We start from the raw sequence: 25,844 nt of genomic DNA on the forward strand, positions 1-25,844 counted from the left end.
TTACACACATTACTCCTTAAAAATCTTAACCCCTGATTTGGGTATCTTCTAGTTATGCAGATCAAAGATTTGAGAACCGTATTTCCAAGCTTCCTCGACTACTCTTCCCCGCCCCAATCAACCTAGTCCCACCTGGAACGAAGAGAACTTCTCTGAGGAAGTGAACCTAATTATTCCAAGTAAACCCAAAACAGTACAGTGAAGGAGTCAGTTCATGGAATACACCCCCTGACTCCCACCCCCACCCCTGGGCAGCTTTGCTATGGATACTCCAATTTGCCACCACAGCAAAGGCTGTCGCTAGGTGGCCGTTGGAACGCCGATGTCTAGCGTCCCCCGATCCGCCTCGGCCACTGGCCCGGGGCGCAGTTTCAGGGCGTGACCCGCCAGTTGCCTAGGCGACGCCGTGACGCGCAGTGTGGGAGACCATGAACCAGGTGCGGGAGGACTATCTGAGGAGGAGGCGTTTGGCAGCGCAGGGGGCTACCTGGCAGGAAGTAAGTGCAGCCGGGGTCGCCCTAAGCCGGGCGGCGGGTGGGAGGCCGCCCTGCTGCCCTGGCCCGGCCCGCGGCGCCCCGACGCCCGGCTCCCCCTCTGCGCGCCTGCCCCGCTGAGCCGCCGCCCGGGCCCCGGCCGAGCGGACTCAGAGCCGCGGGGCTCAGCGCCTACGAAAACAAAAACTGTGGAATTGTATTCGGCAAAGGCCAGAAAGGATTCTGGCTCCCTGCGCAGATATTTAGGTATTTATGGAAGTGCTATCTCTCCATCCCCGAAATAAAGAGCTCCCCTGCGTGGGAGGCAGTCGGCTCCGGGACAGAGCAGGGAGAGGAAAGGCCGGTGGGTCGGTGGCAAAGAACAGGGGGGCGGGGGCACACTTGGCTGATTGTTCTTTGCCAACTTTTAGAGCAGGCTTCTATTATGAGTGTCTGTACTATTAGGTCGAGGCTGTTCGGGGCATCGTTTCTTGTGGTTTGAGCCCCAATTCATCCGTCATTTGTTACCATGGGCTTTGAGACAGTGCAGGCTAAATTTTGTAATTTCCCTTCCTTCCTTTCTATTGAAACTACGCCTACAAACCAGAAAAAAAGAGAAAATCCCAGTTCAAATTAAAAAAAAGAACACCCTTTAACAGTCTCCATCTTTATGGAATGAAAAGCAACTAGTGGGAATTACTGTTAAATGTTTATTATGACTTGTGGATTGCAAATTGAACTTTTAATTATTTTTGCTGCAATGATTTTATTTTACAGCAGTCGGGATTACGATTAGGCATGTGGTACTGGAAAGATGAAACCAAAACTCTTGAATTCAAAAGGTACATTTTAATAAAACTTTATTATAGCATTTATAAAAAATGCATGTGCTTGTGGTAAAAAAAAAATCAGGCAATACAAAGGGTATGGAGAATACAATAAATATCCATTCAAATCCCACCAATGTTAAGTCCCTCAGTGGCAGGAACTATGTTACTCATCTTCCAGCCTCTGGAGCCATCTGATGAACTTCATAAATAGACATGTACCAAATGTTTATTGTTCAGTAAACCGACTACATTTCAAGCAGAGAAACACTAGAGGCAGGGACCAATTAGAAGATTAGTTGTAGGAGGATTACAAATAGTTATACAGGTTAAAACAAAACAAAACAGGACCCAGTCTGTGCTGGTAGCAATAGAGAGAAGGGTGCAGGACCAAGAGATACTTAAAAGATTGAATGGACAGGATGTTTGGGTAGAATTGATAGAATGTGGTCCCTGGGTGTGAAGTAGGTGTTTAGATTGACCCCTAGGTATGTGGCTTGGGTGGCTGGGGTTGCCCTTCACCCATATACTGAATAAAAAAGGCAAAACTGGTGATGTGTTTAAGGAAGTTATGCCATATCCCCACAGGTATATCTTTAGACGGTTGGACAAATGGGGCTGGAGGACAGGAAAGGAGTTGGCTAAACAGATGTAATTTACAGTTACATTGTATTTAGTGTAAATTAAATATCAATAATTTAAAGGCTAAACAGTACATTAGAGTCATAATCAAAAGTTTATATTTCATAGAGTATTTATTTCAGGATTTGAGTACTCCGTCATTTCCAAAGCAGCGATTGTTCAGTTTTTGTTCTCGGACATGTCACAGAGAATTCTATTGAGTAGTTCCCGAAACATCAGACTCAGTGAGTGTGAGATAGACAGTGAGAAGGAAAGACAATGAGAAGGAAAGACAGAAAGACAGCTTTGGGATTAGACAGACGAAATGCATTCTGGAGCACAAGAACATACAGAAATAAACTTAAAAATTTTTAAATTTAATTATTGTTCAAGTAAAGTTTTCTGTCTTTTACTCCCATCCCAGCCCACCCCCCCAGCTCCCCACCTCCCTCCCATTGCCACCCCCTTAGTTGTTGTCCACGTGTCCTTTATACTTGTTCCTGTAAACCCTTCCCCTTTTCCCCTGAAATTCCCTCCCCTCTCCCCTCTGGTCACTGTCCCCCTGTTCTCTATTTCAGTGTCTTTGTAGAAATAAACTTTTAAGTGCCAACATTTTTTTCACCTTCACATATATTTAAAAGCCATCTCAATCCTCTCTTTTATGATGAAAACTGGACCATATATTTTACTTACTGACCTTCTTTGTAAATTTACTTAATTTGTAGAACTTTTCAAACTAATCTTCAATATTAATCTAATAATAATGATCCACCACAAGTGGCACTATTTCCCATATAAGCATACTAATAAATTCATAGATACCAATTTTACTCTAATTTTTTATTCATAAAATATTCACATTTATAAACTATTAATTTGGTTCACTACCAAATTATTTTTTGAAAACATCTTGATTGCTTCCCAATAATTTCAGAGAATATGCATGGGAGGATTGATTTAAAAGGTAAAATATATGGTATAATGTTGAACGAAACAGGCCAGGCCCAAAAATGTAAATACTGTATGATTCTATTTATATATGAGTTTAAAATAACAGAAAAAAGAACTCTGATGGTAGAGGTGAGCATAATGGTCAGCTTCAGGGGTGTACCACCTGGCCAGGGCTGGGGGAAGGCACCCTAGAATCTTCTGAGATGCTGGAAATGGGCTATATTGTTACCTGGGCAGCAGTTACAGTGGGTACCTATATACGCAATATAAAATTCATCAAGCTGTCTACTTAAGAGTTACGTGCTTTACTACTATGTAAGCTATACTTCAGTTTTAAAATTAAAAAACCAAATGAACCCATCTCCAAACTCTGTGGAATATACAAATTGGATATAGTTAGGAGTGATGGAGAAAGGAATACCATGAAGAATAGATGGGGGACTGGGGGCAGTTCCTTTGTGGTTGGGCTGCTTTGTGTTGAAGCTACTTTGTGCAGCAAACCAAGACTACCTTGGGAGTCCAGCTGCTAGGGCCAGTACTAAGGAAGAGGAAAGCAGAACTTTGTGTGTTTTAGGTCAGAGTTAGTATTTGGATTTGATGGAAATATAGGTACTGATTCTCTCTAAAAGCCTAAGCATATCCCATCACAAATTAAAAAGTAGGTTTGAAGTTAGAGAGGACTCATGAACTGGAACATGCTCTTTTTTCCAGAGACAATGCTGTATAGACTTATGTCACCCCAATCTATGGCGATGAGACAGGGCAGAGGCAAAGGAGGTTGAGAGGTGACGGTGGTAAGGGTGGGTGCTGCGGAGGGAGAAGGCCAGTGTGGTCACTGCTCTTAGGTTTAGTTCTGTTTGGCGCCACTCCACAAGCCTTTACTACGTGTACCACCAACACTGCGTCTATGCTCTACAAAGCCCTCCCCCGTGGTGGCGAGGAGGGGTGAGATCAGAGCTAAGGAGACAAGACAGTTAGTTATGCGGCAAACCAAGGGGGAGATTACTTGCAGGAGAAGAGAGAGTCACAGACTCCTTCTAGAGCTAGCCAAAGAGGAAGAATGATTAGAAGGGTGAAAGGAAAAACCCTGAGACACACAAGCCTTCAAAGGCCAAAGAAAGTTTCCTAAGAAGAGGGATTGGAATGGAGAGTGGTCAGAAATGTTAGATGCTGGAGAAAGCTCAGGGTGGAGCATATACTAAAAAGAAGCCCATCTTTGGATTTAACAAGTTAGGGATTGCTAAGGACCTAAGTGAGCAACAGTTTCAGGGGCGAGGTAGGGTGGAAATTAGATAAGGGGAGAAATTGGACGAGGAGAAAATCTGAGATAAAGATGAGAAACTAGCAAAATAGAGTACTTCTCTAAGTAAATTTACCAGTGAAAAAGGAAAGGAAGAGATGGTAGTCTTTAGGGCTTCCAGTACTAAGGAAAGGAGATTTTTGGTGGTTCTGTATTAGAAAAACTGTTTGTTTTGGGAGAAGGAAGAGATGGAAGAGAAAAGAAGGAAGGTCGGAATAGGATCAATGTCACAGGTTAGCTTGAAAAAGATAGAAGCAGTTTTTCCACTGTGCATGATGGGAAGGAGGTAATACAGACAGGACAGCATGGGAATTTGAAAGTGCAAGGGAGGAATATCTATGATGCTCTCCTTATTGAAAATAAACAATAGGAAGGAGAATCTTGGGTAGCACAGTTGCTGACCCGAACTCTTCTCCTGAGATTGCTGCTCCCCTAGGGACTCATTCACCAGTAACTGCTACCACTGCCACAGTGGACTGGGCTAAGGCAGAGGAAAACCACATCCACCCAAGAACCCTGACGCAGTACCCAAATGGGACCGTTGCCTGAAGTCCAGAAGACAGGGACAGCTTCCCAGGGGCGGTAATAGCCAAGCCAAGACCTGAGGAGGAAGAGTTGACAAGGCAGAAAGAGATTTGGTTGGGAAGGAAGGAAGTGCATTCTCAGAAGGAACGGCATGTGCAAAAGCCCGTTCTCAAGAGGGCGTGGGACATGTTTAGGACTGCAGGTAGTCCAGCAGGCTGGGTATAGAGTTCCCAGTGTTTAGAGACAAAGTAGACCAGGGCAGGATAATGAAAAGTCTTGCACACAATGCAGAGGTAGTTGAAATTTATTCACAGGGTTCGGGGGAGACATCAAAAGCTCTTAAGCAGGAAAGTAACCTGTGATTAGAATCACATCTTAGGAAGATGACTGTGCCTGCAGCATAGAAAATGTTTGGAGGGAGACAAGACTGGAGGCAGGGAGAATAATTAAGAAGCAATCGCAGAAATTTAGTTGACAGATGATGGTGTCTAAAATTAATGTGGTGGCAGAGGGAGGAGAGGGGAGTAGACAAGCGATAAGTGGACTGTGAGGGCTCAAGAATGATAGAAAAATCAAGGATCACACATTTACTGCCTCAGACACCTGGGTGGGTGGTGGCATCTCTTTGCTGAGTTGTGAGACATAGGAATAGTGGATACAAGTGAAAGGGGAATGAGTTCAGTTTTGGACATACTGAGTTTGAGGTGTCTGGAGAGTGTGCAAGCGCAGGTGTCCAACAGGCAGATGTATGAGTTTATGTGTTTGCAGGAAAATGTAAACCTTACATTGGAATTAGTTAAGTACGTGAAATTACTCAGAGGAATTGAAGAGAGTAACTAAATGGAACCTTGAGGTATAGGCCCTCTTTTAGGGAACGTAATTGGGAAGAGGGGCTTTAGGAGACTAAGAAAGAACATCCAGCAACAGGGAGAAAAATTTGCTTTGCAAAGTAACAGCTTGATCTCTGGGACATTCACATTCTGTCCGAAGTCTCTGCCTTGATTTTAGTCTCCTTCCACATGGGGTAGGCCACTTTTTACACCTGCCAGCCAACAGGAGTTTGAAGACTTCTAGGTATGCTCAAGTTGAAACCAAGAAAAGACAGTCCCTTTCCTCTCTCCCACCTTGCATTTCCTGGCATCTTTCCTAGATTAATGACTCTGAAAATCTTACCCTTTAGAGAAGACCTAGGACCCTATTAACAGGCAGATCTTGCCTTACCTTTCCAGACTATACCCTGAGGGAAATAACTATCAGGATACAACAGGATACCCATAACCTCCATGCACGAAATGGACACACAGTAATGGATAGGGGAAGATGGTCTTTATTCCTTAATAGGCAGGAAAGAAGGAAGAGACAGTAAAGACTGGTTTGCAGAAGACCTGTGTTCAGATCCTAGCTCTCCTGCCTCCCAGGTGGTTATCATTCATCAAGTTAGTCTTGCTAATATCAGCTCTCTCACCTATAAAATGACATCATAATGCCTCATGAGGAATAAATGACAGTGTTGCACAATTTATCAGCACGCATGCCCATTTCATATTTGTTAAAGAGGGAATGCCTTTATTCACAGGCCACATCTAGGTTGGCCCATGAGGCATGCTTCTCTCCGACACAGTGTCAGCAGTCCCATCCATTCTTGTTTCAAGTGCCCCTACTCCCAGCAGCCTGTACGAATCTTTGCCAAGGTCACTGACTCCCCTGAGGACATACATAGAAAACTACACCTCCAAAAGCCCTGCTTTTCTCTTGCTTCTCATTAAGGTGGTTACTAACCAAGAGAAGACTACTAACCAACCACTGAAGAGCTCTTACTTGCATGGAAGCCAAGAGTGCTCTACATTTTAGTGGTGGGTTCTACAGGGAAAATATGATTTTCTCATGTATTTCAGGGCAAAGGGAAACAACATGATTATGTCGTAATATTAAGAAAACACATTAACCAAATATAGTCTGTAAAAGGACTAGATTCTAAGTGGGTGGTCAGATTGAGGGGGAGGCGGTGGGGGCTGTAGGAGGGTACAGAACTAGCTCAGCCTGTGGTGGGGAGCCAGTCAGAGGTGCAGTTCAAAGGACAGTTTTCAGTTATTACTAGTGATGTTTTAGTGACTCCAACCACGTGTACTGAGAGTGCAGGCTGCCACCAGAGCTGCGGCAGGGCACTAACAAAAAAACCATCTCACCAGAGGGTTAAAGAATGACTTTGGTCAAGTGAAAAGCCACTCAGACAAGTGTGAAGTAGGAAAGGCGTGTCCAGAGGGTAGCGAATAAGGACTAGAGGTTTAGCAGTAAGTGCCAGACTATTGGCTAAGGACAGGCACTGCCTGCCACAGATTTCAAACCATGAGACATGGGTCAACTTCTCTGAGCCTTTGTTCTCCGTCAGTAAAGTGACAACCATGCACTAGGTGATCCTTCAGATGTCCTCTAACCCCGAAGTTTTGATTTTATAATTCTAAGTTCATTCGACTTGGTTCATAGACCTGATCCACATGATAGTCCTAAATACATTCTTTCAAATTTCTTATTTTAGGGTACTCTAGCCTTGAATTATCTCAGGCAAACTAATAAGGTAAGAAAATTTGAATCGTAGGGATGGGACTGAGAAGAGCGTACTCAATAAATCAAAAAATTCTTTCAAACTTATGAGTTTTGTGTCTTGTGAACTTACTAAAATGTTTTCAAACAAAAACATTTTGTGCATGGTGGTATTCTGGAGGCTGCTGATACGGAGAGGCTGACTATAAGATCTGAAATTTTAGTCCCTTTCTAGATGATTATTCCATATGCAAACGCATAAGTTGAGTAATGCTGTGCCTCACATTCTCTTCAAGCTCCTCTCATAGTGTGTCCTGGTCCTGAGATTACACAAGCTACGGTCATGGCATGATTTGTTTTCCCTGGGAAAAGGTCAAGTTCCCAATTCTCTTGTTTCTATTACAGTTTTACACCTGCAGTAGAACTCAAGGAAAAAGCAAGGAAAGGCAAAGCAGTTCACTTTGCTGAGATTGATGGTGCTGCTGCAGACAGGTATCTCCACTTTCCAGCCATGTTAGTGCCCCTCGGCAGAATGGGTTAAGCCTTTACAAACTCGAAGAAAATGTCATTCCCATTCTCCTAGGTTGAAGTGCAAATACCCATCAAGTAAAGAACATACACTACTTCATGATTATGATGGGAGTTACAGTTGTCCCTAGAAATGTATTCCTGTTATAATTTGCCTATTAGCAAATTTTTAGCTTTTCATACTTTTTTTTAAACCTGAAAATAGTATCTATACTGTAAATAGATGATTCAACTGATCTATTTTGGGTGGAATTGGCTTTTCCCCTTTATGTCAGGTGCATACATCGCTTGTACCCATCGTATGGTACATATAATGTTTAATAAAACATTTTCTGAAATGATCCTACCTTAAACAAAACCCAAGATTGAGAATTAGGCTCTTACTACTTTATAGTAAAAGCCTCATCTACCTCAGGATAGATTAAATATAATTAAGGCCTTTCAAAGCAATAGTAGAGACTGTTACATTCTAAAACAGGTTGACAGATAAAAGATTTGCCTCCAGAGACGCTAAGTCACTTCAAGCCTTAGAGAAACGAGGTCAGCAGGGCAGCGTTACACTACAGGATGCTAAATGTGAGTCACTGCTTCCTCGTCCTATATCTTATCTGGTGAGAGCCTCTGAGGAACTCTCTGTCCCTCTTTCAATTGTCCGTCTTCTTTTCCAGTTGTTGCTTTGCTTTTGCTACAAGAGACTGAGATTCAGCGCATCTGCTCATTCACAACATTTATGAAGTACGTGGTGCTTGTGAGACATTTCAGATCTTTTATTCTCTATTCTGAAGTCATTCTGTCTGATAAATGATGACAAATCTGATTTTTGGGGGAAGGCATGGGCCCGGTTCTACGCAAGCTATCCTCTCAGTGACCCAGGCCAAAAGAGAGGAAGCGTGTGTGTTAGTGTGGGGGGGGTACCTTGTATGTATGTGATTGTCTATGCTTTAGAAAGTTTAAGAAGGATTCATAACAAACTGGTAACATGGTTACCACCAGGGAATAGGATGGTGACAGAGGGGTGAGAGGAGAAAACTTTTTTACTTGCTACATTTGTGTACATTTTTTAAACAGTGGAAAATAAAAACATTTGTATTCTCTCTTGAGGACATGCTCATTGATTTTAGAGAGCGAGGAAGGGAGGGGGGGAGAGAAAGAGAGAGAAAGGCGCTGAGACAGAGGGACATCAATCGGTCGTGCCCCAGCTGCGGATGGAACCCACAGCCTAGGGATGTGCCCTGACTGGGAATCGAACCCAAGACCTTTCAGTTCACAGGGCCATCCTCCAACCAACTGAGACACATGGGCTAGGGCTAAAACTTTTTAAAATTTAATACTAACTGATAAGCAAAATGTATCAATTTCAGTTATCAATTATTAAAATGATAATTTAATGTCTGACCTTCCAGAAAGTTTTGTTTACAAAAATCAGACTTCCTTTTTTTAAATTTACTTTATTTTATTTTTTTAAAGATTTTATTTATTTTTAGACAGGGAAAGGGAGGGAGACAGTTAGAGAAACATCAGTGTGTGGTTGCCTCCTACATGGCCCCCATTGGGGACCTGGCCTGCAACCCAGGCATGTGCCCTGACTGGGAATTGAACTGGCAACACTTTGGTTCGCAGCCTGGGCTCAATCCACGGAGCTATGCCAGTCAGGGCCAGCCTTCTTACATCTTAAACAGTATAGTACAGAATTTTAAATGGGAAATATGTTGTATGATAGACATGATACCATGTTTCTACTTATTATGCTGTGTGTTCTTATAGATTTTTATGAGAAACTTATGTTTGAGATATGTGTTAATTTCTTTTTTTCTCACCTCCCTATAGAAATAAGAACCTTGACGATTTCCTCATGGCATTATTATACTATTTATCTCATTTCTTGGAAAAAATCTCACTGGAAAAGAAGCCCAAGAGCTGTATGGTGTAAGTAGGATTTTGCAATGTCTTTAAAATTTCTTCACTACCAGTATTAAAACTAACTTTTGTCTAGGGTGAAGAGGTGATGGAAAATTTTAAGTATTTGTAGTAAACTAAAACATTTTACTTGGGAGGAGTTCACCAGTTTTTAAAGCCCACTGAATAATTCAGGTGGATATTTTGGTAACAAAATACTGCAAATAATATAGACAAGCACTGCCTGATAGAACTATGAGAGCCACATATGTAATTTAAAACTTTCTAATAACCTTATTTTTAAAAGGTCAACAAAGACAAGTGAAATTAATTTTAATATATTTTATTTAACTGAATGACCCCAACATGTTATCATTGCAACAGGCAGTCAACATTCGGTAGTTATTGATGGAATACTTCCCTACTTTTTTGTAGTAAGTCTTTGAAATTTGGTACCTATTTTATACTTAGAACACATCCCGACTTGTACGAGCCACAGTGAGTGTTCAGTAGCCACGTGTAGCTCATGGCTACCATAGTGAACGGGGCAAATACAGATATTATTTGTATGCTTTTTCTTGCTAATGGGTTTGTAAGCATCTAATTAAAAAACTAAGAATTAGTCCTGGTCAGGTGGCTCTGTTTGTTGGAGCATTGTCTTGTACACCAAAGGGTTGCAGGTTAGATTTCAGGTCAGGGCACGGACCTTGGTCGCAGGTTGATCCTCAGTCAGGGCATGTGCAGGAGGCAACCGATGGGTGTCTCTGTCTCTCTCACTCTCTTCCTTTCTTTCTCCCTAAAATCAAAACATATCCTCAGTTGAAGATTAAAAATATTTTTTTTTAAACCTAGGAATTAACCCTGGCTGGCGTGGCTCAGTGGGCTGAGTACTGGCCTGCGAACCAAAAGGTCATTGGTTCAATTCCCAGTCAGGGCACATGCCTGGGTTGTGGGCTGGGTCCCTGGTGGGGGTGGTATGAGAGGCAACCACACACTGATGTTTCTCTCCCTCTCTTTATTCCTCCCTTCCCCTGTCTCTAAAAATAAATAAATAAAATCTTTTTAAAAACCCATAAGAATTTAAAAAGTTAGTAGAGTTAACCAAAATAATATTTCATATCACAGGAAAAAAACCCCGTAACATTACTTAGGCTACATTTGAAGAATCTGACTGCTTTAGACAGAGGTGGCTCAGAGCTACACACCCAGGGCGAGAATCTGGAACTGAGTCCAGAGCAGAACAATGGCTCTCAGGCCTGGTGACCTTTCAAAAGCCACGGAACTTTCCAAACGCCCAGCCTGCCCTCTCCAGCAGAACCAACCCAATGATTTAGCCGTTAGGAATGCTGGTAGAGTCATTAATCTGTTGCTGCAGAATGTTTTCATTCTGCCAAACATTCCTTGTATACAGCCAAGCAACTTGATTTCATGGATAAAATCCTCGTATAAAACCGAGCAGTTTGATTTTATGGACAGCAGTTTTGTAAAGGATCAAATAAATAATTCAAACTCTGCTGCTCTGGTAACCTCACCATGATACGCATCCTCTGTGTTATTTCAGGGCTCCATTTCACAGCAGGGCACCCAAAGGTCGTGAAGTGCTTCTGTGAGAGCGAGTGTCAGGGCTCGGAGCCGACTGTGGGCTCAGGAGGTCCGAGGAGTCTCACTGTTCCCAAAAAGGGACTTGTTAGACTTTGCTGACAAGTTGGCTTATGTTTTGTAGGCGTTTTCTCCCCTAATTCTGAGGATTATTGGTAATATAGCAGAGCGATTTGCTTCATTTCTTAATTTATAGGACTAGAAAACAAAAGAAAGGTTTCTTAGTTATTTTAAAAACTCACAAAAACTTGTTAGAACACAGTGGTGTGAGGTAGGCTTTCATAGAAGGAGTCAGTCATAGAACGATAAATAGAAAAGCAAGCCTGCTCTCTCTCGAGCACACCTGTGCCTCTGTCCTCAGGTGTGTATTTTTGCTTTCTCCTAAACTCCGAGGGTTCCCACGGACTTGCAACTGAAGCAGCAGTGTGCCCCAGGCCAGTTCTCTGAACCTGTCTCCGAGGGCCCTTCTTTTTTTGCCTCTTTAACTTGTTTCCTGAGTCTGCTCAGCCCAGTTGGCTCACTCTGTCTGCTTCTGTGACTTTCTTAAAGGCCAAGGCAGCCTCACCCAGGCTCGACTCTTCCTCACGGGTCAAGGCGGCTCAGCCCAGACTCTCTCCTTTTGCCACGATCTTGCCTCTTCTATTTTAAGCTCTTCTTTGTTTCACTGTCCCCAGCTTTAATAAAAGCCCTCCCACCGTTCAAAAGTTATGGTAACTTTATTTTCAGGCTTCTAGTAGTTTTGCTAAATAGAAATAAATGCATTGAGAGTGGGATGTAAATAACGATAAAAAAAATCAAACTAAGTACCAAGATAACATTACTACTGAATAACCATTTATCCTAACCCAGTGCTTGGCACTCGGGAGGAAAGCCTATAAACCATGAGAGAGAAGCAGAAAGGGATGCAGGAGGACAGCAAAGATGCAGTTCCAGGGTTTTAGATGATTAAAACCCTTACTTGCAGAAGAAAAAAGGAGCCCTATCCTCATTTTACAGATGAAGAAGCTAAGGCTCAAGAAGTTGAATAATGGGCTGGCAATGACATACCTGTAATTGATGGAGCTGACATGAAATCCCACGTCTGTCTAACTCGAAAGCCTGTGCCTCAACCACTGTGCACTGTGCCCACCACCTGCTACCAGTCAACTGTGCTCCTTTTCCACAGTTCAGCCATTCCTAGTGAGAGTGAGAGTGTGTAGCTGTTGCTGTGAACAAAACCGCATCCATCTCTGTATCCCTGCTTTTACTGCTTTTTAAGTTTCCATCACGAGAACTCTGACCTAACTGGTATCAGCCAACACCAAAGCCCTAGTTAATGATTCTCTGTGTCCTGTAAACTTACACAATGTAGTTATCAATATTCCTGTCAGTAAACTGTCAGAATGGCATAGCAACTCAGGTGAATATCAAACTAGGTGTTGTCGTCAGTTCTAAGCCAGTATCCATCAAAGACCATCAAGAGGTAGGGTTCCTGGTTTGTACTGCATTCTTTCCCCTTTCTCTTGTCAATCATTAGTAGTTCAGCTCAACTGTAGAATACGTGCTGTGATAACCGCATGGCTGGAGAGGTTAGCTATGCAGACTCACGCCCATCTGTTGTCTGTCTGCTCCAGGCTTACCCTTTGTAAGTAACTTACCCTGTAATAAATTCTGTTAGAACTAGTGGACTCGCCTGGTTTGTTTTTCAGTCTTTTTTCCTTTTTTTATTGTATTTTTTATTACCATTTATCCTCCTTATATCCCCCTTCCCCTCCCCCCACATCATTTTTCAGTTTTAAGATACCCCTGTGGTTCAAGGGTCACTGTACCTTCCCTCCACCTTCAGACATATAGTTTCTGAACAAAGGCACAATTATGTATGCAGTTTTTTAAATGTATGTAGTTTTAAACATTATGTCATAAGTATTTTTGTCATTACAGTCTTCATAATTATAATCTTCAGTGGTGACATAGCATTCCATCAAGCTCATGTGTGTTATTGACTTACTGACTTACCTGTTAAGAGACAGTATGTGTAGTGGTTAAGGGCATACAGACTTTGACCAATGGCTTAAATGTCACAGAGAGCCATGTGTTAGGTTAACCAGTACCTGGCTATGTTACTACTGCCTGCATTACTACTCATTTCATAGCTCTATTTTTGTATATTTGGGGAGTTTCTAGTTTTTCTGATAGACAGAAGACTAATGAGCCCTGCCTGGCGTGGCTCAGCAGATTGAGTGCTGGCATGCGAACCAAAGATTGATGATTGTATTGAATATCTTCATGCATTAGATGTTCCCCTAATTTTTGGATGATTTTTTAAAAGAATATATTTCAGGAGAGATGATTGGATTAAAGTTTATGACCAATTGTATGCTACTTAAAATAATTACCAGTTTTTTTTCCAGAGAATTATACCTGGGCTTGTTTTTAAATGTTCTACCCCAACCTGAACCAGAATCTTTGAGAGGACGTGGCATTGAGAATCTGTACTTTTAGCAAGTAAACCCCTGGTGATTCTTACGTATTTTAAAATTTGAGAGCCATTGGGCTAAAAGGCTCAAGGTGTCTCTTGATTGTTGTTTGGTTTGTTTTGTTTACAAAAAAAGAAGAATATTAGTTGCTGGCAGCTACGACAAAGCAGGGGTGGACGGTGAGGGAGGGGACTTCTGAAGGGAACAGGCAGGCAGGCGCAGGGACGGCTGTTGGGGGGCTCGTGGGGATGTGTGTTATATGAAATTGGGGCATTTAAGGTTGACCCCCAATTTATCTCTTCCAGAAACTCATTTTATTTTAGCCACTCACAGGCCTTCTCATCACACGTGGTAACGTTTTGTGCTTTGAACTATCTATATTATTCTCACTCCCACCCCTCCTCCCAGCATATCCTCACGTGGTCATCACCTGCCTAAGGTCAGAGGGGGCAATAATTTGTCCCTGTTGTCTAGAGTGCATTTCATTTGGTTTAAATCTTTCTGGTTAAGTCAAGGAAAAAAGCTAGTGACACGTACCTTTTCAATAGCAGTCACTGGAATGTATTCTGGGCAATGCTGTTTGTTTCCTTCTATACTACAGAAACTCCTAAAATTGGGCTTCAGACATGTTGTAACCTAACTGGCTGTCTTTTAAAGTTCATTTGCAATTCAGTTGGCACTGGGTGTGTTCTCATCGAGAGGTTATTGTGATGGATGTCAAAGTTTCAGAGTAGTAGTCCACAGATGCCTGCTCAGCAAATACAGAGTCAAACACTGAGCCCCTGCCCTTGGTAGGAACACGAGGAACCCAGAGGAAGCTGAGGTGGGAGTCTCCATGGCTGTTTTAGCAAAACGGCAGGGAATTGGGCTGCTAACTGCTGCAGAAATCAAGATAGGTAATAAATTAGGACTTTCTGTCTATAAAATTAAGGGTATATGGCATAACATATAAAGAATCTATAAAAGAATGAACATTCTCCGTAAACTTGAGACGCCGAGGACGATGATAAATATCAAAGGTGTTTGAAGACCTTTGCCACAGCTTGAATAAAATGAATGAAAGGATGAGTCAGATGCGTTGTATTTCTTTCACAATAGCTTATACTTTTGACTTTTCATTAATTACTATATGTATTTGCCCAAGTTAATCCAATCGTCGCTTTTCTTTTCAGGTGCCTCATAGAGAAAAAAGAGATGGAACTGGTTTTAAGTAAGTTAGAAGCGGCGCAGAAATACTTGGCACATAAGTACTGCGTCCTCGTCCTGGGCGTGGGCACGCCCGATAAGCATCACATGTGCTGCGGAAAGTAAGTGCACACCTAGAATTTCATTCTGTCTCCACTTGTTTGTACATCTGTGCCCTTAAGACTGCTAAATGTGACTTTTGGTGCCCTTGAGAAAGATTCCTTTCTGGCTGTACAGAGTAATTGGGCTCAGCGTAGACTCTGTCCCGAACACACGTGATGTCTCTTTTGAGAGAGCCAAGTGAGCATGGGAAGAATCCCAGAATCTCAGCTGATATTTTAACAGCCCTCTACTGCTTGGGATGAAATGTCTTTTCTCTCAGCATGTATCAGCTTAATGGAATCTTGCCCTCAACCAGGAAGGCTTCCTGCTGCCAGACAAGGGCCACTTGGCTACCTTGTGAGGGAGGCCAAGTGATGGGTCAGGGTTGACGGGTGAATGGGGTGTGTCTCCTGCCCTTTTGCTTCTTGTCTTCCAGCAGCAATAGCCGTGGGTACAAACTAGGGAAGTGGGGGTTATATGAGGACCGTGCGTGTGGGAAGGTAATTTCTACCGAAGATGACAGTTTATACACTACTGCATTTAAAATTTGAAAGCATCACATCACAGGCAGGTCTGGAGTCACGTCAGGGCAAGTGCCAGTCCTTAACCCAGAATCTCCTTCCCCAAGTAGTTTCTGCACAGATTCAAGATCCGCACACTGGGCGTGGCCAGAACTGGGTTTTTAAAAAAATAGTTTAACTTCATAGGAAAAGAACTCAATACATGATTTCTTTGTCTCCACATTTTCAAAACACAGATGTTTGTATACATATATTTTCTTATGTTCTACATTTTCTATGTACCTTTTCCTATTATTCTGTTTACATTATTTCACCTACTACTTTGAATAGCAACTGTAGTTATTCTGTTGTGTATTATACCAGTTTGCTCAAACACTCCTTTTGTATACATTCATGTGGTTTTTGTTTTTCTGCACTGAATATCTTTATATAAATTACTTTCTTCATTTGGGCTATTATCTTATAGCTCATTACCCATAATATTTACCTAGCAGGCAGGAAAAATTTTATAGCTCTTGTTACATATTGCCAGACTGTTCTCTAAAAAGGTGAAAACATTCCATATTGCCATCGGCAATAAGCATACTTGGTTTTATTAGTTTAATATTTTTGATAGCTCAAAAGTATATAAACAGCTTAGAGGTGCCCTGGCTAGTGTAGCTCAGTGGATTGAGTGTGGGCCTGCAAACCAAAGGGTCGCCAGTTCAATTCCCAGTCAGGGCACATGCCTGGGCTGTGGGCCAGGTCCCTGGTGGGGGGTGCGTGGAGCGCAGTCACACATTGATGCTTTTCTCCCTCCTTTACCCTCTCTCTAAAAATAAATAAATAAAATTTTTAAAGAGAGAAAAGCTTAAAGGTGTTTTATTTGACTTTGAATATCTTTTAGAGGATGGAGTCTGTGCTTTTTTTTTTCTGTGTGTAATGTATTGCCTGTTTCACATCCAGTTTTAACCATTTATCAAGTGGAAACTGGGAATTTGTGTAAATATATATATGTTTTATATGGCAAGGATTGGTCATTTGTATTCTAGTTCCTTTTGATATTTATGTTTTTACACATAGTGAAATGTTATACATTTTTTAATTTATTTGAACATTTGCACCTTGTTTCTGACGCTATTCAGTAGTCATACTTCTTGTATTCCTGGTTCACTGTTCATTCCTGGGTTAAAATCCTTACCTTTCTTTCTTAGTTTTTAAAAATGTTGAAGAAAATGTTGAAGTTCTTAATTCATTTGAAATTTATTATAGCTTATAAGATCAGATGAGCTATGAATCTAAGGTATTTTTCTTTACTAGTATCCAACTTTCCAATAATATTTATTAGTGATTTTTTTACTCACTGTAACTTTCTTGTTCATTAAATGTTGAATTTTTATAAAATTTTAACCCATTTGGGGACGTTCCTATGTAATCGTATTGATAAGTTTTTCTGTTTTAAACCCAGAACTATATAGCTTATATTTGCTTTGCTTTATTCAACAACATTTTGAGTGTGTGCTCTGTGGCAGTTTTGGTGCTCAGGGCCAGGCAGGGTACACAGAAAATAGTCTCTGCCATCAGAGAGCATACAATCTCATGGAGGAATCCTCAGGAAAGAAAACCAGCAACTGGGAATAGATGCGATGCAGGTGTAGGTAGAGGTTGGGCACCCAAAGCAGAAGCGAGGAGGGGTGGACCTCAGGGGATCCGACTGGGGAGCACAGGCAGTGAACCAGACTGGGAAGGGGCGGCTTGACTGCTGAAAACCACAGCTCACCCCTGTTGCCTTCAGAACCCTTCTGTTTGGCAGTCTTGGTGGTTTGAGCTAAATTTCACTGTAATCAGATTCTGAGATATCTACCAAGAACCTTTCATTGTGTATTTATATTGAAACCTATACATTAGCTTAGGACAGTGATTTTCAACCTTTTTCATCTCATGGCACACAGAAACTAATTGCTAAAATTCTGCAACAACAACAAAAAAATATTTATTTTTTGCTGACCTGACCAAAAAAGGTACAAAAAAGTAGTAATAGTAATTGCCTACGCTTTTTGCTCCAAAGTGAGTTTTTAAAAAATCGGGTGCCTATACTTGTCTATAAGGACTTCTAATACTGAGAATTAACTGATCAGTTACCATTTTATTATTCAACATGACCAATAAGATGCATCTGTATTATATGACCTACATATTTATGGTTCAGGACAGGGCATTCACACTGGAGGGCTATTGTTTTGTTGGCTGTTGTCATTTTTCCATTTGACAGTCTAAGAGAAAAGAAGTCAGTGCCCCTGACTAAGTAGTCAGGTATTATACATCTAAAAAATTTTTGCAGCACACCTTTGTGTTCTGGCACACCAGTTGAAAACTGCTGGCTTAGGAAATAGTGACATCTTTACTGTATTGCATCCTCTTAAAGAGCTGTAAGATGTATTTTCCATTTATTTATATCATTTTTAATTTTTCCCACTAAAGTTCTACATAATAATCTTTAAAAAAATATATGCATCCTAACTTAGATTGGCACTCATGTATTTAATTTTGTATACCAATATGAAGTTTTTATTTATTTATTTTTTAATTATACAAATACTTCACAGACATATTCTGAGGGCGAAAAATTCAAACAATAGTTTATTACATATATATGGTTATAGTTAGTATATAGAGTTCAAAATAAAAGTCTCCTGCTCACTCTACTCTCCTCCAATCTCATTTCACTCCCCAGAAATACATAGTGGTACCTCTGGTTTGGTGTATGGCCTCCTAGCTTCCTGTGCAGTTATCTACATGTGCACTTGGCTTGTTGTTGTTGTTAACGTACATGGGAAAGTGCCATGGGTGTCATTCTGAAATGGGGTGTTTTCACTTACAAGCCTTGGATATCTTTGAATATCAGTGCACATAGATCTACTGTGTTCTCTTAGAGAAAATAGTTCTTGACTATCCAGGATCATGCATATTGTGAATCTATTATAATTAACTGATCACTCATCCTCCTGTGGATACATGTTTGGTGATATATTTTTGGTGATAAAATATATAAGAATGCATTTGGTTTTTTATCAACTTATGTTATAACCTATGACACATATGTTAAACACATTTCTTACCTACATAAAATTTTAAATTCAGGTCTGCAAACCAGAGGATCGCAGTTTGATTCCCAGTCAGGGCACATGCCTGGGTTGCAGGCCAGTTCCCTGCAGGCCAGTTCCCAGCAGGGAATACACTAGAGGCAACCATACATTGATGTTTCTCTCCCTCTCTCCTTCCCTTCCCCTCTAAAGATAAATAAAATCTTTAAAAAAATTAAAATTAAAAATAAAAATTTAAATTATTTCTTTGGATTATCTAGGTATATAATCATATCATCTGTAAAAGGTAGCTTTTAGATTTCATTTTTTCCTAGAATTGCATTTAAAATTTTTAAATTAGCCATAAACAATAGCATTTTTTTGTGTTTAATCCCGTTAAAGAAATGGCTAAAGTCAACCATATCTTTTTTCTCTTTTAAGAGACTAAATTAGCACTTACTATTTATTAGTTCTGTTGATCCTTAGTTTATTTTTTTAAAGATTTTGATTTTTAGAGGGAGAAAGGGAGGGAGAGAGAGAGAGAGAGAAACATCAATGTGTGAGGGAAACATCCACTGGTTGCCTCTCTCACGCCCCCAACTGGGTACCAAACCCACAACGCAGGCATGTGCCCTGACCTGAATGGAACCGGCGACCCTTCCATTTTCCGTATGATGCCTATCCCACTGAGCCACACCAGTCAGGTCTTGACCCTTACTTTAAGTGAACTATTTGCCATGTTAAGAAAACAACTCAATGATTCCCTCCATGTTCAAATACAGTTTTGTTCTTTCTGTTTATAAAATTAATCATCATGTAAAAAGAATAATACAGGGAAAGGAAATGGTGTATCTGTTGAAATACCTACAAGAAGAGAAGTCAGATTGGACACAGACTGTGTTAGAATATTAACTTCATTCTTTAGTTGAGGTACGTTTTCTCCAGGCTTCTCCAGGGTCTAAGGGGCATGCATATACTCTCTCATTTCTCCTGCTTATAAGGACCTACATTGGTTTATAAAGCTTAAAAGCAAAAGTGCATATGAGTTTTCTCTCACATAGAACTTGATGTTTATTAATGCTTATATTGATCTATTTTCAGTTCAGGCTCATTTTCTTTGTTTTTGATTATACAATAGTTTCCCTTTATCTGTGGTGTTACTTTCCAAGGATTCAGTTACCTGTGGTCAACCATAATCCAAAAATATTAAATGGAAAATTCAAAAAATAAACACTTCATATGTTTTAAATTGCACGCTGTTCTTCGCAGTGTGATGAACCTCACGCCATCCTGCTCCATTCCACCCGGGACATGGATCATCCCTTGGTCCATTGTCTGCATTTGAAATCACATGATCTCATTGCAAAACACTGTTGCCATGCCAGTCCAAGCTGAGGATCGTGGAGCTAATGGGCTTTTTACATGCTCGCTTACCCACCAGTCATTTTCAGACTCAAAGTAACAAACAGCAGTGAGTTATGCTCCTCTTCCCACAGCAAATTTGTTCTCTGGTTGGGCCACTTGGCGAAAGTGGCTGGATGATTAATTCTCCAGATCACCAGGGTTGACTTCCAGCACCATCTTTCTGACTCCAGACACAGGCATTGTGCTCTGCCCAGCAAGTGAGGATGTGGTCACTCTTGGGAGCTCAGTAATGTGTCCACTGTACTCCTCAAGTTCATGGGCTTTCACCCACTGGCTCCCATTCTTACAGGTGTGGACTTTGTCATTACTGGGGCTAAGGGCAATCTGAGTACCCTCCCTGTACCAGGCCAGACAGGTGATTGGCTCTAGTAAAATTCAGTGCTGGTATACTTTAGCCTTAGGGTTTTCAGAGGCTAGAAAGTTGATCCTCTAGTGGATGGATAAGAAAACCCTAAGAATCTTCTTACAGAAGATGATGAAACAGACTCAGGGGAGCAATCTCCCCAGGGTCATCCAACCAAGTGGTGGTGCCGAATTAGAATTTTGGCAGTTGGTAGGGGCTCGGGGCAGTGTGGGCAGCCAGAGCAGAGAGTTCATGGACTCTGGTCAGTCTCGACGAACAGGCGCTAGCTCAAAAAAATAATTTAATTGCCTATATTTAATGTTTAATCTTTAAAAGAACCTATGCATTACAGACTAATTTGGGAATAAAAATATAGTTATAATTAGAGATTTTATCATATCTTTTCATTCCCTATATATAGAACCTCCACATAAGTTATGTACTTTTGACAGTACATTTTTATTACTGTATAATTTTTTATTCGGACCTTTAAAGTGACTAATTTTGTTTGTAAGCGAAGCGATTGCTTCAATTTAGTGCTAGCTCATTCCCAGGAGCTTCTGGTCTTTTTGTCTCACCGTGCGCTCCATCGCCTGCTCTTCCCCTGCCTGTGGGTGGCAGTTGGAGGAGAATCAGTATAGAGCTCGCTGCCCCCATTCACACAAGGAACTTCCTACAAGTCAGAGCTGAACAAAGGACACTGAGGAAAACAGATCATAGCATGTTTTTGCCAGTAGAAGTCGTTAACTGGCCATGGTGTTATGTCCTTGAATCGAGTTTATATGTTTTTTTTTGGTTGTTTTTATCTGCAAAATGAGGACAATGGTGTTTTTTTTTTGCTGATTTTAACACATCTGTATTTCACTGATTAACTGATTTGAACTTCCTCTCAATGTGAATAAGCTGATATTCTCGTGAGAACATTTCCATGAGAATTTTCTGACTTTTCCTTTCTTAAATGTACACACTCAATATTGGACTAGAACACCTTGTGCTATTTATCTCTGGAGTTAAAGTTTCCAGTAGAACCAGCAATTTGGGGGCTGCTAATTCAGTGCTTTCATGCTTCTTGAGAAGTAGGAGGACGTGTCTTTCTCTTCTAAATATATCTGCGAAATCCTGATATTACAAAAGCTTTGGCAATATTTTGATGCACACATTCAGTGCAAGCTCTCCGTATTTTCCAGGATAGATAAGAAAAAACCCTTTCATTGCACATGCTATGGAATTAGATTTTTTCTTTGGTTATTGCTCATTCTGGCTTCACACCTACCTCTGTGTTAGGGTTTATACCCCACTCCTGTGCCCTTAATGCAGCCGGCACCTGATGGGGGACCAAAGAGGCTGAAGGTGTGAGTGAGGATGGGGAGAAAGGGCTTCTTAAAGTTCAGGTGTACAAATCATCCTCCATACCCATCCCCCCACCCTCACCCCAGTTACAGGCACCAAGGCATCTTTCTCCTTCCCCCAAACATATTCCTTTGAAATTTCTCTTCCCTGATAAAAAGCAGACCTTGACATTCATTTCAACCTGATTTCAACTAAAGCAGCAGGGGGGAGGTAGAACACAACATTTTTTCCCTCTCCAGTCCAGAACAATGGGCCTGGCCATAAGCCTTGCATCCCTTCAGGAATGACTGATAATATTTTGGTGGTTTGGATACAATCATTACTACATTCTGTGCTTAATTACTGCAGTGTGGGCTATATCAACTGTCTTTGGTCTTTAAGAGAGAAAGATGTTCCTGTTTTATGGCGACTTGAGGAGAAGGGGAGGAGGTTCATGAAAGAAAAATAAAGGAAGAGAGTATGTGTTTCCTGGGCAATTAGTCTGTCATTTCCAAACTTTGGTGAGATAGTGCTGGTGTGGGTTGTGCCAACGTAATACTGCTCTACCCCTCCTAGAGCTTGGTATTCCAAAAACAAAGCTTGGCTGGTTTCTGCTTCAGCTTGGCAGGTCTGCGCAGTCTCTGGTTTCATCTGGCAGAGTCTGTGGAAGGATGGAAATACCACATAAGCACTCCTGTCAGACGGAGTCTTCAGGTGGCACCGAAGGATGCTGAAGCTTGTCCCTAAAAGTTTCTGCTCTGTTGTTTAATATTTTTTAACTACTCTGAGAAATATTTTACAGAAAAAGCTTGTTTCCCTTGCATTCTGGTTATGAGGACCAATGTGGACCTCCTGACGGGTCTGAGTTTTGGTACAGATTCTACCCCTAGTTAAATATGTGTCATTGGACTTGAGTCTCAACTTTAGTGTCCTCGACTATAGGCTGCTTATGTCACAGAGATGGTATGAGAACTCAGTATTATAATATATGTAAAGGGCTTAGCATAGTACTTAGCACATAATTCACACTTAGTAAATGTTCAGTGTAATTAACCGTTGTCCTAATTCTTTATTGAAGACTCACATGGGAGGAAACCAGTATGTAAATGAAGAGACTGTAGGAAGGGAGGGACCCACCTCAGTAAAAGCTCAACCATCTCTTTGGTGGTTCTCCAAAATGGAGATCTAGTTTGGGCTCCTACAGATCATGAAGGCCCTGGGCTGAAGGTCTAGAGGGATTTGGGCCATCTTCACCAGACCATGGGATTTCACAGTGGTGCCGGAGAGCCTGCTACTAGGGCAGTCCTGGGTCAGTTACTACAAAGAAGGCCCAAGCAAAAGCAAAAGCAAACCCAGAATCAACTCTGGAGCATGTTGGCCCCATGACTAATCACATGACTGCAAGTGCGCAGCCCTCTCTGTCAATTCTCAAGTCCTCCCCAGGCCGTGCCTGCTTTCCTAAGGCTGGGAATCAGAATCAGGCCAAGTTCATTAATGATGCCTATGCCAGTACATTATCCTTAACATTAAATCTTGTGTTGCAAGGACTCATGGACAGATGCTTGCCTTTAAGAGATAAGGCTCAGTTTACATACCTTGTTAAGAAGGAAGAACACACTACTGTCCCCGGTCTATTGATTGCACGGCATAGATAATATTTGCAGGCATAGTGACATATTTCTGTTTCCTTTTGTATCAGTAGCCATAACCATTAAGATTTTTTCTTTTTCTTCGTGTTAGACTTGCCCTCTAGTTGCTTTATTTCCATACCTACTAACACCTTGGGTTGCCTCTTCACCTTTCCACTGTCCCCACCTCGCCCTCACTCCCAGCACCAGTAGCATTTGGAAGAATATATTTCTCGATTGGCTTGTTTATCCTCAATTTATATTGGTTACCTTTTGATGGGACACTCTAGGGCTTTTGATCTGGGTAACCACAGAAGTTGGAGAAAAAGATACTGGGAGTCATTACCACTGCATTTTGATAGCATTTATGTGCCTAAATAGTCTTGGGGGCCACAGGCAACCATCCTGCAAAGTGACCTTTTGAAGATAAGGGTTTTGCCGAGATCACTGAAAGACTAAACTTCCCTCTTAACCTATTGTTGTGATTTGTTACATTGCAGAGAGAAAATATCAGATACACAAAAAGACTGGAAATTCTTTGAGGTGAGTCACTTATGTTTTGGGGCTTTTCTCTTTGATACAAAACGTGAAGTATAGCAATAACTAATAACCATTTGTCAGGTACTTACCCATAGCCAATGTCTTTTCTGAAAAGGATGCTAATGCACTACATACCAGGCCTTAACTTTTTTCTCTGATTTGCCTCCTGTAAAGGTGAGTGCATTAATAATTTTCCACCACTTTTAGGAACATTGAGAAATTGGATCGTCTGGCTTTATATCTACTTAGCAATGTTACATAGACAGGTGGGAGTGTTCCATGCCATAGCTGTGGGTGTGATTCTTGGCTGTTTTCCACTGTAGTCCTTTTATACTTTCTGTACCTGCGTGGCTTGGATTGTCTTTAGACGTCAACACTTCACAGAGATTGAGGAAGAAGTAGGGAGGCTCTTTCGCACCAATATGTTCAATAGTCCTCGAAGGAAACGTGAGGGCGAAGAATCAGGAAGGGAAAAGAAATGCATGACTTTTGTACAATTCAGGTATGACCTTTTGCCTTTTTTAAGCTTAAGGACATTTCTAGAAAACAAGATGATGTGACCTGAATGTCACCTTCCCCTCCTAGGAGAATGATGGCAAAACGCCCGGCAATTAAAACAGCCATTCACATGCGCTCTCCAGTCATGTCTACTCTGCTGCCGTCTCTCAGAGAAAAAGCTCAGAATATCCTTGAGAAAAAGTATCTTCAAGGAGGCACCCAATTCCCAGATGAGATGCAAAAGCATCTGGAGAATCTGGACTCGGTGCCCATGCCAATGTAAGTGGCTCAAGGAGAGAGAAAAGAGAGCCCTGAGCATCATTTCCTAGGTTTTGTTGGGGGCGGGGGGGGGGGGGGGAGGAACAGGGCTCATGAACAATTCCTCTCCCAGAAAGCTGGACAAAGATGAAAGCAGCATCTTTCTACACACACCTTCCTCCTTTCCACCTGCTTCCTTTCCAGAGAAGCAATTGGTACACCATCTAGACTAGAAAAGGTAACTAAATGTTAAGCTGGGATTCAAAGAGTTCTCATTTGGATGAATGAGTAGCAGACTTTGAAAGGCTGAGGTTTTTCCAATAGAAGAGTCATCTTTGGGAAACGCAGGAAGGGCCCGTACAAAATCTGGCTTTGGGCAGCATTTTTTGGCCTATATTTAAGACCACAGTAGTCATCCAGGGAAACAGGGAATGCTTGAAAAAAAGAAAAAGAAAAGCTGTGTGTACACATACACACACAACCACAGCCATACACCTAAGTCTTTGGCTCCGCCACTTCAGTTATACCGATAATTCTCTTTGCAGAGTTGGCATCTTGGGGGAGCCTCGGTGTCTGTTCAACCCCTATACCCTTCTCCCCCTTGAACCAGAAGAAAGCTTGAAATCGTCTGTGCGACAGTCTTTTCTGATGGAGAGAGATCACACGAGGCTCCCGGACACACTGGGCCTGGAAACGAGAACACGGTCCTCTTCCCAAACAGGGTTGCCTGCATAGTCTGGTACATCCCATTTCTGTAACTAAATCCCTGTAATTAAATCACCTGGGCTTAATCACTTCCCATCAGACTAATACTTGTTTTTATTAATTTTTTTAATTGTTGAAATTATTTTGTTAGAAGTTCAACAACAGACTATTAAAGAAATCCAGAAAGCTCCCAAAAAGTTCATTTTCCTGTATTTAATAGTTGCTTTGTCATTTCTTTGCCTCCTTGGCTTCCACGTGACTAGTTAGAGTAACACATTAGGACATTTAGCCGGCGCTCTAGCAGACTAGTGAAGAAACATTCTGTGTATTCATTTCTCAGTTCCTTTTTTGCTTTATGAGAAACTGTCCTTGGTATGTTTGAAAACAAAATTTCATACAAAGGCAAATTAAATATTTTTAACATTAAATCTCTTTGGTATCTCTTGTTGGCATTAAGATATAAAGTATATCTGATTCATTTAGAAGCCTTTGAGCTTTTTAATTAATTTTTATTTATTCATTTAACAACAC

The 25,844-nt window shown here is 41.3% G+C and overlaps 1 protein-coding gene across 2 annotated transcripts; it reads left to right on the top strand.

Moving 5' to 3' along the window:
* Nucleotides 1–342: 342 nt before the first annotated feature.
* On the top strand, nt 343–25,642 carry PPP1R36 (protein phosphatase 1 regulatory subunit 36). Of its 2 annotated transcripts, none has more exons than XM_037125891.2 (11): nt 343–497; nt 1,251–1,315; nt 7,644–7,730; nt 8,245–8,342; nt 8,435–8,501; nt 9,594–9,692; nt 14,890–15,024; nt 23,813–23,855; nt 24,176–24,354; nt 24,438–24,629; nt 25,154–25,642. In XM_037125891.2, the coding sequence occupies exons 1-11, from the start codon at nt 429–431 to the stop codon at nt 25,341–25,343; spliced, it is 1,224 nt and encodes a 407-aa protein (XP_036981786.2). In that variant the 5' UTR covers nt 343–428; the 3' UTR covers nt 25,344–25,642. The 2 variants fall into 2 exon arrangements, with proteins under 2 accessions (XP_036981786.2, XP_036981787.2); XM_037125892.2 differs by having other exon boundaries at nt 434–740.
* Nucleotides 25,643–25,844: the final 202 nt, after the last annotated feature.

The sequence above is a fragment of the Artibeus jamaicensis genome, unplaced genomic scaffold (assembly GCF_021234435.1).
Source record: "Artibeus jamaicensis isolate MK-2021 breed Jamaican fruit bat unplaced genomic scaffold, CSHL_Jam_final contig_851, whole genome shotgun sequence".
In the NCBI taxonomy this organism is placed as follows: Eukaryota; Metazoa; Chordata; class Mammalia; order Chiroptera; family Phyllostomidae; genus Artibeus; species Artibeus jamaicensis.

Coding starts and splice junctions, on each gene's coding strand:
- PPP1R36 (XM_037125891.2), top strand. CDS start 429: ATGAACCAGGTGCGGGAGGACTATCTGAGGAGGAGGCGTTTGGCAGCG. Junction 7,731..8,244: donor GATGGTGCTGCTGCAGACAG/GTATCTCCACTT, acceptor ATTCTAAAACAG/GTTGACAGATAAAAGATTTG. Junction 24,630..25,153: donor GACTCGGTGCCCATGCCAAT/GTAAGTGGCTCA, acceptor TTCTCTTTGCAG/AGTTGGCATCTTGGGGGAGC.